Below are 20,691 nucleotides of genomic sequence, written 5' to 3' on the forward strand. Positions count from 1 at the left end.
TCCCATCAGCACATTTATTTAGTGCACCCTTACAAGCCACTAGAGTAACCGTCAACAACCTCTTTTGTGGCAGAGTACAGATGTCAATCACATTGTATTCTTTCCTTTAGCCAGGACTTCATCTGTGTACCAAGTTCACATTATGGACTGCCAAGATAACCTGACCTTTCCCATTTCCATCTGCAAGAACAACTGACATCAGTGCTACCCCAGCTTAGCAATATATGCCAAAACATTTAGATTTAACTGATGTTTCTTCAGAACTCTGGAAGGACTGCTTGCATAGCCTCTCGTTATGAGTCCATGGAGCCTCGAGTTATGCTTTTTTTTGGTCATCTTGTACTTCCAGTGTACTCATTTAAATCCTGTATTTGAGGAACAGCTGCTATTTCAATCTGTTTATGTGATTCCTGTAGTACTTGGTTTCAAACGCCTCCATTGTATATAGGAATAAAGACCCAGGGAATTATAATCATCGCTGTTGTTTGCTACTGACCACAGTTTTCTTTGCCAAATTAGAACAGTCAGTGGGGTTTCAGCAGTAGAGTGTTTTCTTGATCCCTGCTGTTTTCTGGGCTATCCTCCATACAGTACTCTATCAATTGCTGAATCCTTTATTTAATATTTCTCTTCCTCTATATTACTTTGTATGGTAACTACACAAATATTTTTCATCTTTTCCCCCCTCACTCTTCAAGTTAAAGTCATCAAACATGCCAATCTCAAAACAAGTTTATTAAGCCAAGAACTTACTGAGATGGCATCCACATATCAGGTATTTTCCTTTCTCTGAGGATCTCTCAAGTAGGTGTAAGACAGACACCACAGCTGCAAGCCACTTCTGCTCTGATAGAGCCTCACTCACTTGTGTGTTTCGATGTTAGTGCCTCAACACAAATTATACAGCTCAGTGAGTATCTACACCTTCATGCTGAGGTTTACAAGTCACTCTTGACTGTTGTTGGTCTGTAAAATGGTGCAGTCAAGAACAGAACTCATCAGGTGTTCTGCTCCAAAAAGAACCCACCAGTCCTTGTGACATTTACAATAATCACCAGAAGCATCAATCACTCCAATCCACCAGCAGGAAATCTGTTGAAGCACTTCTGTCAAACCACCAATAAATCTCTCACTTCTACAGCCACCTTGTTTCACATTCACAAACAATAGGTCTATTTTTGTTGGAATTGGGCAAACAAATTATAATAAAGTTGCTGGGACAGAAGTAAGGAGACAGAATAGTGCCCTAGAAACATGCTGAGCTAAGACGGTTTCACAGAGATACTGCAGAAGGACTGGTAGTGCTCCCATAAGATACCATGAAAGCGTTCCGGTTGGGTATTTAGTGAAGTGCCAAGAGACATGCCACTCAGCTTCGGGGTACCACAAGCACTGGAATGGAAATCTAATGTGGGACATGTGAAGCCAGGACAGCCAGACCAAGCTAGATTCCATAGCATTCGATCAAAGAATCCACCCTCAGGAAGACTTTATTTTCCTGGGTTCTTATCACTTCTCTATACTTAGAATATATAATAACTTGGAAGAGCTTTCAAGTTCAAGAAGAAGAGAGCCATTATTCCTGAATAATTCTTCTTCTTAGAAAGTACGGCAACTGTTCTTAGGGAAAGCCACTTATCCTGAAGAGTGATTATAGCTTATTCCATAACAACATCTTGCAGAACTTTGTGTATAAATAAGGCCTTGATGAAAGATTATGTTCAAGAGAACAAGAGGGCTGTTTGAAAAGCGCTGGCATCCTGTACTGCAGAAACCGATCCAATCTGAATTCCAACCACAGATTTCACCAGAAGGCTGTACTGAATTAGTCACTATTAACAACTGTATATATTTATTCTGATTGAAGGTAGTGGTTCTACACTGACCATACGACTTTCCTCAAGTACCACATGCCTGATGTCATGCACAACAGATGGGAATCCACATGCAAGTGGTACAATCACCAGCAGTGCTGCAAGTTTCTAGCTGCCAGATTTTAAGTTACAAGGAACTTCAACATGTGAAGCATAACCCAAAAGAATACCAAGGTAGTTCAGTACCAGCAAACAACCAAAGCAGAGAAATCGGTGAAGTGTTCCTGCAGCATAAAAGAAACACAGCTCCAAAAGTACAGTTGACAATACAATGGAGAAAAAGGTCTTAACAAAACATGATGCAGAGACTCCCCAAGAACACTGAAAGCAGTACGTTTCACTGCTCACTTGGTCATCTGTGTCACACCACATCTAAATTAGCTTGTGTTTAATTGCAAGCTTAGAGAGGGGCAGTTAGACTCTTCACAGCTCTTTATAAATAAGAGAACTGAAGTCTACATGTCACATCACTGGGCTTTTAGAGAGGACACCAAAATAATTCATTGACTTGCTCATAGTTATGACAAAAGTCTTTGTAATTCATAGAATCTCATGCCTGAATAATGTAACAAATATTTGATAATTCTAGGACAGCAGCTTTCAATCTGTTGGTGAACTTCAAGAGGTTCTTTAATGCTGAGGAAAGCAAGTATATTAGTTACAGCTCCCATCTGCAGTCACTGGAAACTTTCAGAAGTCCATAAATCCACAGAGACTGACAGACACTGCAGTAGGCATATAAGAAATAAAGGATCTTGAAATTCTAGAAAGACATGGAAAATAAAATGAGCTAATGAGATGCACTTCTAACAGCCTCTGAAGTTTATAATCAGCAAAACAAACACTGATTGTAAGAGACTCAGGTAAACACTGTGGCAAACAAAAAGAAGTGTTAGGAATTGGGATTTTTGGGCCCCTCGAGCACCGTGTCCCAGGCAGTGAAAAGTCATGTTATCCCCAGTGCCCTCAGAATAGAATGACCAAAGCTGTTATATCTCCACGTCATGTCTCCATGTAAAGCAAGCACTTACTCTGGTCGGCAAATCACCAGGTCCCCTTTGTTGGTGCCATATGCCAATCCCAGACCTGGCTCGGGCAGCCAGCGAGCGGAGTTTATGCTGACATGTCTTCTCTGGTCGGCAGGCATCGGGTACAGAACGTTGAAAACTCTCTGAAACAATAACAGGAGATTACTTGACAGGACAACACAAGGGAGGAGAGGCAAGGAGGCTCAAACAAATGTGAAATCACCCTGCAGCAGCACAGATGGCCATGGAGACATGTCACTATACAGGATGTTGCAAGAAACCATTAATTCAACAGTGAGAGTAAGCAGCTGCTAGAAATGTACATACACGTGCCCTTAAATATTTAATAGACTGACTGGTACACAGCTGTGAAGCAGAAGTAGTTCTGTCCCCAGGAGAACCTGCATGTCACTCAGTGGGTTGTACAGTCCTTTTATTCAAACTAATTAAACAAAATAATGGGGACAGGTAGTATAGTCATTATGAGAATAACACAAGTACATAAGTAACAAATGACTCAGTTCAGGTCGGCTTCCAACACCACCCATTCTATCTGCAGAAAGGTAAGAAGCTGAAGAGTTGCCAAGACTGCAGGTAGTTAGCATGGCTGCAAGCCAGTGCTTGCCAAATGCTGGATTAAGGCAGGTGAGTGAAAACCCTGTGCACACGAAGGTCTGCGCTAGCTTGGTTTCTGAAGGGTACTGCTCCTACTCCAGGAAGCTAATGCCTTCTGTACAGCGCAGTGCTTTCCTACACCCTGCCACCCAGCAACCAGAACTGGGTATATGATAACAGTCCATTTAGCCCAAAAACACATGGAAATCATAAAATCAAAGAATGGGGAATGGAAAAAGTAGTCAGTTTGGCTACCAGGAATAGACAGGGACAAGCTGCTTCAGTGTACTGGGCTATCAGGGCTTCAGAAGTGCAGGACTAATGACCTACCTTGGTATTTACAAGACCAAATTGTTAACAGAATTTCTGCAGAAATTTAGCTTGTATTTAAACCTGTAATCACTGCAAGTAACACAAACTTCGAATCCAGATTTTCAGTGGGATAAGTCCAAGCTGAAAGACATGATTTCATTAGATTTTTCTAGTGGGCAAGCATCCAATCATCCCAAAACCTTTCTTCCAAACTCTTCAGAAACAAGGATGGTGCTGGACCAGGAAACAGGGAAGGGAATGAAGGTGTGCTGGAACAACAGGATAAAGGTTGATAGGAATGCAGATCAACAACTACTGCACTGCTGAGGTGGTCTGAAGTAATAATTAGAATCCATTAGGATGGGATTCATCAGCTAGCATAACAACCCGGGACTGTTTTTCTCTGTAGCTCTAGTGTCCACCGCACATTTGGTCTGTCTGACAGTTTGAGATGCCTGAGTCAGAAACCATTTAACTGTATGCCCTCCAATACTACCCAGAACCTTCATCCTGACTGCTGGAATGCAAACAAAGTAAGTCAGAGCAAAACAACAGAGCTACATTATTTACAATCACCAGTAACACATGTAATTGGTTCCTCTGAGGAGGCCACATTAGAGGAGAAAATGTCCTTACAGATTTCTCTATAGGACAGAAGCTGGTCACTCTTTGCCCTGGCTATCGCTCAGCAGTTAGCGTATTCAGAGAAGCTCAGTGTTTGGATGGAAGGAACAGGTCCTTAGGGGTTTATCTAGCTCTTACCCATCTCTGCCATGACTGTCCCATTAACTCACACATATGCACCTTGTTTGCTGGGAAATTAGGGAGGGAAAAGCAAGGGGAGAAAAAGAAGGGGGGGGGGAAATCAGATGTATGATGGTAGCACCTGTTACTATGGAGATTATGGTGCATTCGGAGATGGGAAGACTGGATTTAGAGGAGGAGGAAGAAGGAGGGGAAAGGGAGGGGTCCCCTAGAGCTAGGAGCATAAATTTGTAAAATAAGCATTCTAAATATCTTAAAAACTGCAAGGGTCTTCTATCATATCCTTCTTTGGCTAGTCAGAAACAAACAATTTCTCCTGAAAATGGCTTTGCAAGGTACCACAGTTCCAGAAGCCACTTTCCTGGGCTAGCCACAACCTCCTCTCCACAGGCAGGTCATCTTATATAGCTGTTGTCCCACACGCTCTGTAAGCAGCCATGCCAAGGCAGGAGACTTGCTGGCTACAGCTGAACACCCAGGTGCTTTGCAGTAAACAGCACCCCATGGAAAGTGCTCCCCCAAGAACATGAGTCTGGTTCTGACAACTTGCAAGTGTTGGCTGAGGGCTGAATCTCAAAGACAAGATGGCTTTAAAATTCTGTGTCAGAATAGTTGCTTCATCATTCCACTCCATTCCATTCAATTCCAAACAGCTTGTCATGCTGAAGAGCTCCCCTCCCCTGCTGCTTCCCACTCCCACGCTAATGGGACAACTCCATGCAGTGTTAAGGGTGATGACATCCGTGCGTGTAGTAATTAGTACATAAAAGGAGAGAGCAGCTGTACTGGCATAATCACCACTCGCAGCAGTAACCAGGACCCAGCTAATCAATCTGATGCAGTCATACAGACTGTCTGCTGCAATTGCATCCATTAGCAAGACCCCCTACTCTATCCACAAAGTGGAAGAAAAAATTAAAGTTCCTTCAACATCGGCAGGTTCCTCTCTTCAAAGAAGGTCAGAACTCTGTCAGAAGCACTGTTCTCCATAGATCACAGCTAATTCCTTTTGGAGCTTTTTTGGTCTTTTTGTTTCCATTGCTAAATCTTATAAAGAGCTACCGAGATATTTCAACCAAAGTAGCCAGCTTGAAAAGATACCACAGAGTGACCACACCTCTTTGCCAGTGAACTGTTCATACTTTGTAACTCTAAACTTCTAGGAACAATAGGTTACTCCAGGAATCCTACACTAACATAATTCTTCAGCTTCTAGGTCAAGAGATTGCTGCCAACCCTCACACACTCTTAAAATTAACAAGACAAATGCATAAAGCTGATAATTCAACAGTTTCTTTTCATTAGGGCTGGCCCACAGATCAGTTGCAGGCCATGTGTGACAGCCATGTTGACGGCCAATGGTTAAGGAATCGGTTTAGAAATACTGATGTAAAAGTCCACTAATCTTTAAGGTGCCCACCACACTCTATCATAGCTTCGAGAGAGAGCTTACTTTTAATAGTATGGCAGTTTCATTTAAGAGGGATTTCATATTGCATCCACTTCACCAGCCCATAATCACTATCAGCAGTCACAGTAAGCTTCCATGCTCTTTACCATAACCAATGTCAAACTTGTTCTTAGCATCACTGCACTACTAATTCAATAATACGTAGCCACAGCTTTAGATGTGGTGCTCCAGCATTTTACAAAGTTGTCAGCTGCCTTTATTTCCAGATGCTGTTCTGAAATAGAGTTTTGAACAGTATGTTTCTCTAACTACAAACACTGTGAAGTCTGAAGAGTGGGAGCTTCAGAACATCCTTGTGGAAGCTTAAGCCCAAACAGGTAATGTATGTATAGCAATTTATGTATAGTTCTCTTCTTGGCAACAACGTAAACATATACATGTCATTTCAGTACACACAACAGGTCATACTCCTTCCCTTTAGGGCCACATGACCCAGCCTGAATTACACAGAACACCTGCCTGACCTGTGAATCTCTCACAGGAGATTCCAGCAGTTGTCTGTCATTTCAGGGACTCCATCTCTCCTTGAGTGCATGGGATGTCAGCAAGATTAAAAGTCTTTCTCTAGAAAAACCCAAACTGCCTAGGTAGCTAAGCTTCCATATAAAAGGAGACTCATACCAAGGGAAAGCAGAGCTCACAAAAGAAACAGCTGCTTGCTTCTATTCTACATCCCTGTAATCATGAAGTGTGGGGAAAGGTTTGGTTGAGTAATTTATGTCTCTATTTTCAAAGACTGCACTAGAAGCAACTAATCTTTTTGGTGTGCCTTTTCCATCCTCTCTGAACAGAAATGAGCATGTACATCGTGCACTAAACTCCCTGAAGCTCATTTCATCACTTTACAGCCACTTCTTCAATACTGATTTCAGCAGGGGAAAAGATGGCTCAAAGAAAGCAGGGCTGTAAGGCATGAAGAAAAGAAAAAAATAGGCCCTCAAATTATTCAGCAAACAAGCTACATGTGGAGTGCAAAGGCCACCTCAGGCCCACTGCTGCTGCTTCCCTTCCAACTTGTCAGTGCTGTCACATCAGTACTGTATCACCTGTCACAGCCACCAACTTAGGTATTTACTTATGGCAGAGCGCCAGGAGAGGCTGCATGACAATCAACAGCCTCAAGGTATCTTTCCCGAAGATCTCTTCCTTGCTGTCAAGCTGCTGCGTACTTATGTGGGAAGAAGGGGCCCAGAACACAACACATAAGCATAGAGCTAGACAGTTGATTTATACCTACCCTGGAGGCGTAAGAAAACTTTTTGCTAAAAGCCTCTGCTAAGTCCTAGTTATTGACCTATTGTTTCTGTTTTCCCCTGCCACTCTGTCCCAAAGCTGCTGCAATTTAATAACACTCTTCAAATTCCACCTCTCCCCTCCATTTCTAGGAAGTGGCAACATTAAAAAGCTGGACAGGGCAATCGCCAGGATCCTGTCAGTCATCAAAGTAGCAGCAGGCTACCCCAAGCATGTGCTACTGCTGCCAGTTGGCAAGAGTTGCTGCACCGCTCGCCTGATCCAAGCAGCACCGTGCCTGGCCAAAGCGGAGGCATCACATCATCTGCACAGCTGCCTCTTTGCTCAAGGCCTTCCCACCTCTAAGACAGCAATGAAAAGCAGGGGAGTGCTGAACACTACTTGTTTGGCAGAGCAGGACCTTACTTGTCTTTGACACTCTAAAAAGAAAAAAAACATGTTTTGAAGCTGGAGGAGAAGAGAAAATTCTGGCACAAGCAGGCAGGAAAACTCAGCAGGAACTCTTGCTTTTTATCTTTTTAAATTCAATAGAAACACTTCTGCTCTCAACTAGATGCATCGCCTTTCAAGATGCCAATAAATTTCAAGCCATTACCTTTGCTTAGCCCAGGCAGTAAGTTGGCTGTTATATCAGCCTTGATAAAGACTGCTTGGGAAGGGGGTGCAGCTGTTGTCTCATTTACATGGGGACAGCTTGTCATCCATGGAGTTCCATCCTGACAGCAGGTAAAGGGAGAGGAAAGGCTGGAGCAGATAAGGTGGGTTTATAAATCACCAGCCTAAAATGTAATTATTAATTTCAAGTGAATCGACACTGTCACCAGAGGCTGACAGACCATGAAAATACACAGGAAAAGAAATATCTAATCTGTTAAACCAAACAGAAACCTCTTACTGTGAGGACTGGTAAAATACATAGTTTCATAGCTACTCTGACCTGAGTTGCAGAAAAAGATCTTCAGAAAGGAGCACTGATCACTGATGGATGGATACAGCTGTACTGGCAGCCAACATTTGTACTCCACACCTACACAGATGCAAAGTTTATGCTGCTAAACAAAGTGCTCTTCCTGTGGATACCGGTTATACCACCACAGGAATTGTAGAGGCTGCACAGCTTTACCAATATAACTGCAGCTATACCTGAGACTCTGGCCAACACAGGTACCTCATGCTTTAGCAAACTAAGCTACATGAAATATGTCACAGTTGCAGCCCTAAAAGCACGGCCAATCCACAACAGTGTATTAAGTTCACTGAAGTACATCTCCGAGCAAGGCCTAGGCACAGTCTGAAACTACTCAAAGAGCATGATAACAGAAAACTATGAACTGCAGTTGCATTTGCCAGAGCAGCAGATAAGATGCAGTAACAGCATGAAGGCATAAGCAAAGCAAGTTTGACTTCATTGTTTTTGACGGCAAGCACCTTATCAAGACCAAACAGAATTTAAATAAATTATTTTTTTTTTTTAATTTGCCTCCTCCCAGTGTGTTGCCACTGAAATACCTTACCTGGTGCACTTTTTTCAATGTCAATGTGTTAACTAGTTCACCTCTGACACCAACATATCAAGTAAGTTTCTATAAAGCATCCACCACTCCACTGAATACATGACATGTCTTTTGCTTAGCTGCCAGGAAGCCATCTGCATCACTGACTTCTGTTATGCCTCCAACTTAGACAAGTCTGTGGCTTTTTAAGGCCCAGAAGTATAATGAAAAACAAATATTCTAACCTGATCTCCTTAATAAATAACAGTACACTTTTTTTCCTTAGATTACATTCTTTATTTTGCCTTCTATTAACAAATTTCACAAAAGCCGATGAAATTCAGGCTTAAGACTTGCACTGCCATGAACAGCCTCTACAGTAAATTTCAAGTCTAGCTTGTCTAAAGCAGAGGGTCCTGAATGCAAAGCAAAACAAAAACTCCTCAGGATTACACTGATGGCTCAATACATTTATTCATAAGACAACGTTTACCGTAATTCTGAAACACAGCAAGTCTCCCCTTTGTCTCCTTCTGTACCTATATGCAGCTACAACAAAAAGGCATGCATTTCCCATGATCAGACAGGAGAAAAGATTTTCTGTTTTTGCTACCATCTGCCCTTATTAGGCAGGTTGGTCTGTGCTGCTCAACCCCTCCCCCACAGCTGATTTCTGCTAACAACGTACACGTCCTTCCATTAGATCTTCCCTGTTAAAATGGAAGAAGTGAAAAATAATGCACTTATCTTTTTAGATTTGTCAGTCTTATCCTCAAATGGATTTTATCATCCAATGCTCAGCACAAATAAAATTTCTTTCAACTCCATTTATCTTCCCCAGATGCAATAGGATTATACATAAAATTTTTTCTTCAGTCTTCACCAATACAACAAACCTCTTTCTGCCTTTCTCTGCACCTGCTGTGAGTGCAGAAAATTCTAGCTTTGCTTTCTGAGCCAGTGAATTAAATGGGAACTAACTTTTAATTTTCAGGAACAACTGAAACCTTAACTGTGGATAGTTGATACAATTCCTAAAACAGGTCAGCACCAGAAATTTCTGTTGGATGGACTGAGAAACTTTCTGCAAAGGTGAAACATTGTTGGTTCTTCCTGATCATACCTGATCACCTAATTTATTGCTGATATTTCAAAGTCAGAGAAGTCTCATTGAAACACACCTAATCTTTTTTTCTTCACACGAGCTCTTCGCATTATCAGCTGGTACTTTATTTCACAAGCCTTCCATGCAACTACTACATTTAAAAATAACTAGTGGGAATCTTAAAAACATTAAAAAAATGAGGTCTTACAAAGAAATGGATCATCTCAAGTAACAAAGCTCTCATTCAGGAAAATAACACACTTGCAAGTGAAGTAGTTCATTATTTTACTGTCCCCCAAAGGCTGCAAAACCAGGGTAATAGCTCCATAAAACCCTTTAGGGGACTGGTCCAAACCCAGATCTGAACCCTAGGGCTGAGTAAGTAAGACACTGCTAAACAAAACAATTATCCTTTCATTTGCACATGTGTGTGGTTGGAAGAGAGGAAAGGAGAGAAACACTCCAGCCTGTTTGGAGGTGCTGGAGTGACAGAAGACAGATATGCATGTGTATGTGTATATACATACATATTCAGTGCAGATGCACAAGTGAATTGAACTGTGCAAACAGGACTGTGCTCCCAGCTACTGCTATCTCTTGCAAAAATCATCAACAGCTCTGAACGCTGGATCAATCTAATAATGATATGGTCACTTCTCTGGCAAAATGAATGACAGACGTCTTCATTTTTGCCCTTAACTCAAACTGCAAACCAAAAGCAGTATCTGTGAATTCCTCACTAAATGTCATGCTGAGACTGTAACAGCAACATCTACAATATGCTAAAAATCTAAAGACAAGAGCAAAGGATTTGAGCACAGCTGCCATTACACTCTGTTCTCCGCCTGCTGAGCCTCAATAGAATGGCATACAAGATCAAATGTCAACAATATGTTGACGACAGAGCTACATGCATCCTCATGTAGGTGAAAAGAGGCTGTCATCCAGCTGTCTACATGTCTATAAGGAATAAATATTGGAAGAAAGAGTTGGCTTAAATTTAATTCAAGGAAGATGATAGAAGAAGTACTGAAAAAAGTCTTCATGAAATTGCAAACCTTTTCTCCACCCATGGACAGTTTAATGCAAATTGGTAATAATTCACTTTGGTTCCCTTCCCCCTAACTTCCTTGGGCAAGATGACTACACATAAATAATCTCAGATGTGGAACTATCCTGGCCATTCTTTCTTATATCTAGTTAGAACTAGATATAAGTACCCAACTGCACCAAAGTTAACAGTAGTTACTATGGGGAAAATGGGCTCAAGGCCTTACCTGAACTGCAAGAGCTCTGCTCTCCAAATATTGGACCTCATAATAAACAAAACGTCTCGGCTCTCAGTTTCACATCCCACAAAGTAAAAACATCCTGAAGGAATGTCATTTGCCTTTTCTTCACACCAGCTTGCTAAAACTGACACTGTTTCCATGTTTAACCATCTCATGAGATATTAACACAATATTTTATGAAGGAATCCTGACGAGTTTTAAGTTTTTACAGTTTCTTGTAAGTTCTGTCTTAGCAGGCTTCATGCAGACACACCTGACTGGGTCGAGACAGTAATTTAACTAACTCTTACAATGTACTATTCCTGCATCCACGCTCGAATGTGCACATCTGTGAAAATCTTCATGCCAACTGCACCCCTGAGGTGGTGCTGCATTTTCCAGTGATGCTGAATAGAGCTCTTTCTTACAGCATCCCACATTAGCAGTGCTTACCAACACGGGTTTTGGATATGATCTGTTTTTCTAAAGATACCTGACAGATACACAGAGCATATACACTATTTGGTCTCAACCAGACAACAGTGATGCTTTTTGTATTAAAAGGAGGGATTTCCCATATCAGTTAGAAAAGGGTTCTGTCCCCATGTCTTCTTCCTAGAATCAGCAAGTAAGTACATGCAGCCTGTGGCTTCGCTTTGCCTTTTGGCAGTCTGAAAAAACATCGACCTGGTTCAACTTCTGCCAACAGTGAAAAATTTCTTTGGGCAGTAATTGGATATATTTTTACGGTTCTACTCAGAGTCATCAGGGGCTCACCCTGTTGACCTGAAGATGCCAAATTCCTCTTAAAAGGAGATCCAAGGGACAAACCAACACATGGTGCTTTCAATATACTTACTTTCTTGCAAACTACTCTTGTTTTCAAAAGTCTGCTAGCTCATATGAACTTTTCCACCAGCGGTAACACGTTGCAGTAAGCCATCTCCCCATATTGTCCTAACCAGTTTTCTTTTCACATTACAAGGGTGTGTGCCAGTGAAGCAAATGTGAGAGGCCATTGGCTTTCAAGCTTAAAGCCCCTTTGCTTATGGCTGTAGGAGCATGCATAGTTCACCCAGCGAGTCAATGAGTGAGCTCTGCAGAACACATTAGATACATTTTGCTGACACCTGCATGAAGCTCAGAATGCAACAGCACTCAGTAAAATTGTGTAACTTCTCACATAGTTTGTGCATTGTTTCCACTAAGAGTTAATAAACTTAAAAAAAGCTTGGCTTTGTGCTAAAACTCTGTGAGTCTTTCTGCTTCGGGCCTTTCTTCCTGTGGTATTTGGAATTCTCCATCTGTTTACAATGGAAATGTACACATATTCTGTTCCATTCAGGCTACTGACCCACCACTTAATCGGGATGTTTCCAAAATAGCAGCAGTCTTGTCAAAAGCTAATTCTGGATCTCCACAGCCTGAATTTTCTTCCACATTCAAAGCACAATGCAGTATCTGAGATGGGGCTTGGTTAAGACACCTTATCCTCACAAATTGTGTGATTTGCTCTTCAGCTTCATGTCAATCAAATTTTTCTATCGCCTACTTTACTTTTTGTATCTTCAACTTAAAAGCTCCTTTCCAAGTTTTATTTTAATTTGGATTACAGTAATCATGCTTTTCTGATATTTCAGAGTTAGCTTCCTCTGGGTAAAATGAAAAACATTAAACATTGCAAGGGCATCAGAATTTGTGAAAGCCAGAAATAAAACTACCTTCTGGCTGCCTTTCTCACTAATATCCACTGCTAACAGATCCAGGGCAATATGATCCTTACACTTTCATGTTTCTAAGGACCTTCGGCTCCAAATAAGATTCTAATTTCATGTTCTTTTAAGTCCCTTAACCTCTGTATATGCTTGAAAACATATGGAATTCAGAAATTACCCTAGACCCAAGTAGTTTAAAAACACTCTTTATTTAGAGACAAGCTCCACCCATGCTTTCAAAATAGGCTACAAAACCTATCCTTACTCAGTATTTGGAGTCCTGTCTCCAAGCTTCCCATCTCAAACTCAAAAGGCAGACAATTCCCAATACCACTGCTACCTGTACCACCCCCAAGCTAGAGATCTGCTAAAAGCAATTCCTTATCTGTACTGTCCAGCTACAGATAAATTTCAGAAATGTTAGCTAGGTTTGCAAAAACACAAAACACGAGCAACAAAAAAAAATGAAGCTTGTGCATACCACTTTTGTTAAAAGCCAACACTACTAGAGTTTTTGTTTTTCAGACTGAAGTTTGAAAATCGTTCTTTAGTAAAGCAAGGGCTCCACCTGAAATGCTAAGCAGGCCAATCTGAAGGGAGCAAACAGAAGGAGCATGAACCTCTAGCTCACAACTACAGTATTTGATGACAGAGCAGTATTCTGCTTCTGAGCACAATTCATAACTGTCAAACCAAGACAGTCCTGACCTGTAGAATCCTACCCAATGCCTGAAATACTAGGAGCAAGATGTATACAGACAACACACACTTGTATAACCAACGTGCTCCTTGGTACAATCCAAAAGTGCTGTAGTTCTCAGAGAGAATGTTTCTCTCCAAAACCTACACCAACAGCCAATGGATTTCTAGCAAAATTAAATGTATTAGAGTTTCATATAACAAAAGCTGCATCTTCAAAACATCTATTTCAATAGCAAGATGGAAGAACCTCTCTGAGGAACAGAAACCTGCATTCCACTGACTGCTAGTCAAGGATGTGGAGGAAGAGCTAATTTGAAGCAGAAATAATCATTGTATTTCATTCAGCAGGTTGTCACACTTTTGCAATGACAGAGGCCACACTGCCAGCTCTACTCTTCCAGCAAATCGGGAAGGAGGGAGGGAAGCAGGCAGGCAGGAAGGCAGGCAGGCAGGCAGGAAGGCAGGCAGGCAGGCAGGAAGGCAGGCAGGCAGGAAGGCAGGCAGGCAGGAAGGCAGGCAGGAAGGAAGGAAGGAAGGCAGGAAGGAAGGCAGGCAGGAAGGAAGGCAGGCAGGCAGGAAGGCGGGCAGGAAGGAAGGCAGGCAGGAAGGAAGGAAGGAAGGAAGGCAGGCAGGAAGGAAGGAAGGCAGGAAGGAAAGCAGGCAGGAAGGAAAGCAGGCAGGAAGGAAAACAGGTAGGAAGGAAAACAGGTAGGAAGGAAAGCAGGTAGGAAGGAAAGCAGGTAGGAAGGCAGGCAGGCAAGGAACAACTGTCAAACAACTTAAAAGAATTTTCATAGAATGTGATGCAGCATTTCTTTTGGGAGTTTTGGAGTAATATATAATTAAAATATCCACAAAATACTGCTTCAAACATGGCTCTGACTTGTTTTTAATTAAGAATTGAGTAACAAATGCTTTGTATTACAAGCTGTTGGCACAGAGGCAACAAAAATGCTTTGTGATTCTCTCTAATGTGCACCAGCACACCAAAATGTTGAAACAATACTCAACAACATCCAACAGAAAGGCTCTTTAACCAAATTAATTCAAACTGATCTAGCTGTGACCCTGTCACATATGCATAAAGCTCAAAGTCCAAAGTAGTCAGAAATGAAACATTTTTAAAATCTTTAAACATGATGTGGGAAAGGGGAAAACAGCAAATTAGTTAGCAAATCCTGCTAGACTGAAAAGATTTAAAAACGTGGGAGAAAGTTTTTTTTGAAGCTATAAATACATGTGCAAGAAAGATGAAAAAAGCAACCTTTAGAATACATGCAATCCATCTGGAGAAAAAAAAATCCAGAACTACAGCAGATGAGAAAGACAGAAGTGCAGTGATGTGGAGCAAGTCTGAAAAGCAAGAGTGGGAAAAAATTATACAAAATTTTCAATGCACCAAAACAGCCAAAAACACTCCCAAACCTGAAAAAAGCCCTGTTGTTTTCTGACTGCATAAGTAAGGCTGTTGTCCAAAAGAAACAGAAAAAAAATACCCTCTGAGGGCTTCTGGTAAAAGTATGCTTATCACATTACGTACATTTAAGCACATTCCAGAATGGGGGGGGGGAGGGAAGAAGGGTTTTTTTGGAGAGAATTCAAAAGAGAAAAAAAGTGAAAGCTGGAAGATCAAATTACAAGAGAAAATTAAGGGAATACAAAGCATTACTTCACTAAATGGTGACTAACAGCAAGGGTACAAGCATTTGAAGACAGAGATGAAGAAATATAAATGAAACATTTAAGCAGAAGCTTACTGATTTATCTGGCTACAGAAAAATGTCTCGAAAAGGAAGGACTAGAAGCCATAGCAACTGGAGTTTAGAGCAAATGTAAAGGACAGATGAGAGAGTTTTGCTAATAGGACTTCTCCATCTTAACTTACTATGACATGGTAAAAAGACTGTGAGAAGGGATACTCCAGTTTCTGGTAGAAAAAAAAATGCATTCCACTAGGATCTTAAAATAACTGAAAGTATTAGGGAAAACTATATTTTTAAAAGGATCTAGCAGGATGCTGAATCCATGTACTTAGTGATCTTATATCCACACAGCTTTCACCAACTGTACCTGTTAAAAAAAATGTGGGTTTTTTTTCCTAAATGCCTGTTAACTTCTGCCTCTTAAAGAGGCTCATACCAGAATGGTAGCTCAGAAACAGGTCTGAAAAAGTGCTGACTGGTGCAGCAAAGAATACCTTAATCATTGGTCTTTGCTTGTCTTATAATATGGAGCAGATGATGAAAATAAACAAGAGTTTTATATCAGCTGATAAAGCAGCTCTCATAATGATGCAGAAGAGGTGACCCTCTCTGAATCATGAGTTGTCTGGAGAGCGACTACAGCATTTGAAGGTGAATCAAGGGATTTCTCCCAGACAGAAGCCTCTCCCCAGTGTAAGGTCATTAGACAAATGGCTCACTACAACCCTTTTACACTGGGAAAGCTCTGCCAAAAGTAATAATAACCAGGGAGGCCTTTAAAAAAAATTAAAAGGAAAAAAAAAGAGAGAGAGAGAAGAAAAAGCTTATTCGTGGGATGAATTCCACTATGATCAAGTTATCCCCCAAAGTGAAAAGGTCTGAAGATCTATTTTTCATCTCCTGCAACAAGTCACCTGAATCTACGGCCTAGAACTTGAATCCAACCCAAATTTCAGCTTTAGAAATTACTTACTTCTGATTTCTCAACTTTCTGTTCATTATCAACTGGACATGGCTTTTACTACTTTAAACTATAACTGAAGACCTGTTGTGCTTCACTGATGAACAAAGCAAGAAACACATGTTCTCTTAACACTATCTGATAGCTAGTAAAAAGTTGAAGGTTTTACCCTCAAGTACTAAATGAGTCTGAGTGGGTCATGGTTCAGCTGTCCCACAAAGCAGAAGTACGGGAAGATAATTCCATTGCCAAAATATGCCTATGTACACACAGAAACACAAACTCAGGAAAAGTCTGGTAAGCCTCACCTTCAGTTCACAAGTATGATATGAAGCTTGGCTCCTACCCTTCCTTAAACTGCTAGTGGCTGCTCTCCTAGAGGTTAAGTGCTTTTAGGACTGATAGAAAAAGATGCTGAAGCCTCAGCTGATAAGCTGTCTAGGCAAAACCAACTGTAGTACCACACACAAGGTGCATATTACCCGAAAAAATACAAAAGACTTACTAGGTACTCTGAATGATACCTAGATCTAGGAATGTATTCCACAACATGGAATTGTTTGTCATCATACTTGAAACAAGAGGTTTCACAATCCTGTTGTATTTACGTTCTTCTGCCATACCTCTGTAATAAATTCATTTGCATACCTCTGTAATAAATCCCTTCACATGTTTATTATTCAGAGGGTCTGGAGCAGGCTACCCCTGCTATCATAACGACTACTAGGCTGGAGCCAAAGGGACACAAAACCACTGATGAAAACACACCAAATATGATACACATATACTCACCCTCATAGAGGTTTCTCCACCGTGGGGCTGTTGCAGCCTGAAGACTTGAGCAACCATGTGTTCTGTGGAGGGGTGCAACAGGATACGTCGGGAAGCCAGTCCCACCATAACGTATCTGCCCATTGGAGACAGGCTCACAGAAATGGCATTAGGGCCTGTGAAGAGAAGAGGGGTTATTTCTCTCACAGGTTGATATCCCTCCCCATGCTTCATCCTCACAGTTTTTTCATTCCCTTCCAGCATTCCCCTAACATATGCCATACTAATCTAATTCTTATAAGGGGTAGAGAAGAATAAGGAGACCTGTACAAGTTACCAATTTTGCAAGACATTTCCTTGCTGCCAGTGTTCTGTCACTAAGACAATGAAGTCCTTTAAGGGATAAAAAACCTATCCTTTAGCAGCTTCCCCATACCAGCACCTTACTTGTTGGGACCATACCACAAGTCTCTCCCCAGCAGTACTGTGTCTGTAGCTGGCTAGAAGGCCAATAAAATATTTCCTGCTGCTATAACTACTGATGGTTATTGCATTTCTTGCTGAAGGCTGAAGTTCTGAGGTAACTTCTTACATCCCCTACCCACCCTGATTTCTCGCTGCACGCTTACCAAATCGCTTTGTGTAAAGCATCTCGCCCAAGTTGTGGGGTGCCAGGGAATATACAGCCAGTATTCCTTCATCAGGGAAGCCTCTTTGACTGCTGGGAATGAAGGCTGCCAGCAGCTGCCCATCAGCAGAGATATCACAGCTAGCATCGTTGTAAATTTTGCAGTTTTGGACAAGCACATTCACAGAGGCTACAAAAAAGAAAGGAATAGTGATTAAAGCACTAAGGTTGAACAGAGAATAAAGTAAGACCTAAACCTATAGTTGGAGAACAGACAGTATGTGCTAAAGGCACTCAAGACATTTAGCTTCCTCCAAAAGTTTATGAAACGTTAATACACTGATTAATGTAAAATTTTCTCCAAAACGGAGATAAGATACTGCAATGAGTCCAGGAAATTAAATCTATTTACCTCCCGGAGCCTTCAGCCAAGAAATAGTAGCAATTGTACTTTATCAAACCCTTCCTTTTGTTGAGTATAACGCTATCCTTTGCAAAGAACAGCACAGTTTAAACAAGTCTCGAATCATGACACTGACAAACTCCAGCAGTGGTCTCATTAGAAACAGTACACCTTAATTCATTTCCCCTTCTCTCGTGGAGCGCCTAGTTCCCACTCTTCTCATCTCCAATAAACAGGAGATGAGTGAAAAACTCCTCCCTGCAGATACAGACATTCATTTCTGACAGCTGATTTTTACACCAATCTTGGAAAAAGTCAGTGAGAAAGGCCAGAGACTTCTCCAGCCAGTCCTCCATTTAATTACTCCAGTATTTGAGACACTCATACAAATCAGTGAAGTAACTCTTCAGCAGGCAGTAGGGAGCAGCAATATACAAAACTTAAAAGAAGTCTTACTATAATCCCTGATGTTGTGCTGTTGGGTGACCTCATGCAAATTTGTATATACTCTTTGTACCATGTATATGCAAACTACAAGCTTTTTGGGCTACTGAATCTTACTGTGCCTGAGTGCCATTCCTAGTATAATGAAGTTCCAAGGCCTTTTAGCATCACCTTCACCAACAGTTCAGTGGTGCCTTGGTAAGACATGGCTGGAGTTATGTTCACTCCCTCAGCCTAACCTAAATGCACTCTAGTTTTTCACTAAAACAGCTTGGATTATTCCAGGAGGTTTGAAGCTGAAACTGCATACACTATTTTGGGGATGGGGAAATTTCAGATTGTAGTATTTTCAAACTCAAGGGGATAGAAATATTAAAAAAAAATAACAAAAAAACATTTGCAATACAGAAAGTTTGCATGCTAGAAGACTTGAACATCCCATCTCCCATGTTTGAAGCTATAGCATCATACAGACCACTGTTGATTTCTAAAGTCCAGAAATTATCTTCTAAACCATCAGACTATACCTAGCCAAAGAGTGGCTTTGATATGTTCATCTAAAACTGCAAATGAGTTTATGAAGGCACTTCTTGGTCTAGATTCTGTATTAGTTTAACAAAATAACAGTGCCAAGAGTGCTTTGTGCATTTTTCTTTAAGTCCAAACTTCTAAATCAAATTAAGGCTGTAATTCAATACTTGAGCAAACCCTACCCTTTCTTTCCAACACATGTGGGGAATAAAACTACACCAGAGAACTACTATGACTGAAAAATTACTGACTGTTGCCTACGTCACTTTTAAGCCAGAGGAGTTTCCCAACCCAGTACGCCACATGGCCGCATAGATGTTTGCAGCAGTAGAAAAGATGGTCATGAGAGGGAAGCAGACAGGACTGCCTCTTCTTCCAGCATTGCTGATTTAAAGCACTTGCTGAACATCATCTTTAATTCTTCTGGACATTTTTCCTGGGAACTGTTTTCCTTTGTGGTTGAGTATCAAATGCTACTGTTCCATTTAAGAAACTCTGATGAAAAAGAAGATGAGGATAAAAAGTGGACTATGTAATTACATTCTGTACCAAACCACCTACACCTGTACTCTAAATTTATTCAACCATTTTTTCAGTTTCAAAGCTGCTAAAAACAGTAATTTTCAGCCTAGTATAAACAGAACAGTGTTGAACACAAAAAGGTAAATAATGGTAGTCACTATCAATGCTGCAGTACCAGTATCTAAAATACACATGGCCCTTAAAGAACAGATGGTTCAAAAGATGACAAAATTCTGGAGTGCTTCGTCTGAAGCTAGTTGAACAGAAAGACAAGAGAATAAAGATTAAAGACTATATTGCCTAAATTTAGAAAAAACGTAGAATTAAATATGCCCCTTTTTGAAATCTAGGCTTCATTTAAGTACTTATGTCACCCCAAAAGAAGATGGGCATCAAGACAAGAACTGCAGTATATGCTGTGAACTAGCTAAAGGATGCATGACAACAGGTTGCACTATTGTAATCCCAGTCAAACTGGGAGTTCTTCAGTAACTCAAAACCAGTCTTTTTTATTAGCTTTTTCAATGGGCTAGGCACACAGTGGAACTGTTTGATGAATTCTCTTGATAAAGTTGGGTAATTTCATTAACAGAGCATTATCAGACCAAACAGTGAACCAAAGTACACAGAGACATAACAGAAGTAAAAGGAAAGAATTCTAGAGTGTGTTAACATTTATAAATGTTTGTTTTACCTGGGAACTTCTCAGTCAAAAACAAGGGAGAATCAACTTCGGTAATCATAGTAAAGACTGAGCTATTCATCCAGCATAACACTGATTGTTATTAACTGCAATCCAAAACTGCACCAGGGAGCGCACTTTCAGCAAAAGTATCAGTGCTGATACAAAACCATGTGCTAAGACCACATGCAGGATACTGGGCACAGTTTGGGACAGCCATGTTCAAGAAAGATTAAACCCTAAATGGTAACACGTTCATCAAAGAAGATGACTGGGAAAAATGAAACATTTATTTTATGCTTAAACAAATACATAAAATGCCCAAACAAACATGTAAGGAAATGGAATTGCATATTGTATTTACAAAAAATACCAGAAAAAAAAGTGTCAGAAAAACACCACTTCTCTTTACAGATAATGCTAACAGGTAAGAGAATAAAA

The 20,691-nt window shown here is 40.9% G+C and overlaps 1 protein-coding gene across 4 annotated transcripts in view; it reads right to left on the reverse strand.

Annotated features, from left to right (window-relative positions):
- Nucleotides 1-20,691, reverse strand: part of AMBRA1 (autophagy and beclin 1 regulator 1) — a 131,182-nt gene that overhangs the window by 26,576 nt on the left and 83,915 nt on the right. For all 4 annotated transcript variants that reach the window (XM_050336795.1, XM_050336794.1, XM_050336796.1 and 1 more), the window contains 3 exons: nucleotides 17,670-17,858; nucleotides 17,062-17,216; nucleotides 2,906-3,045 (listed from right to left, as the gene is read on the reverse strand). In XM_050336795.1, the coding sequence (XP_050192752.1) occupies nucleotides 2,906-3,045; nucleotides 17,062-17,216; nucleotides 17,670-17,858 (484 nt within the window). The remainder of the gene's footprint in view (nucleotides 1-2,905; nucleotides 3,046-17,061; nucleotides 17,217-17,669; nucleotides 17,859-20,691) is intronic.

This window comes from Myiozetetes cayanensis, unplaced genomic scaffold (genome assembly GCF_022539395.1).
Source record: "Myiozetetes cayanensis isolate MyiCay16 unplaced genomic scaffold, myiCay2020 scf6-25, whole genome shotgun sequence".
Classification (NCBI taxonomy): Eukaryota; Metazoa; Chordata; class Aves; order Passeriformes; family Tyrannidae; genus Myiozetetes; species Myiozetetes cayanensis.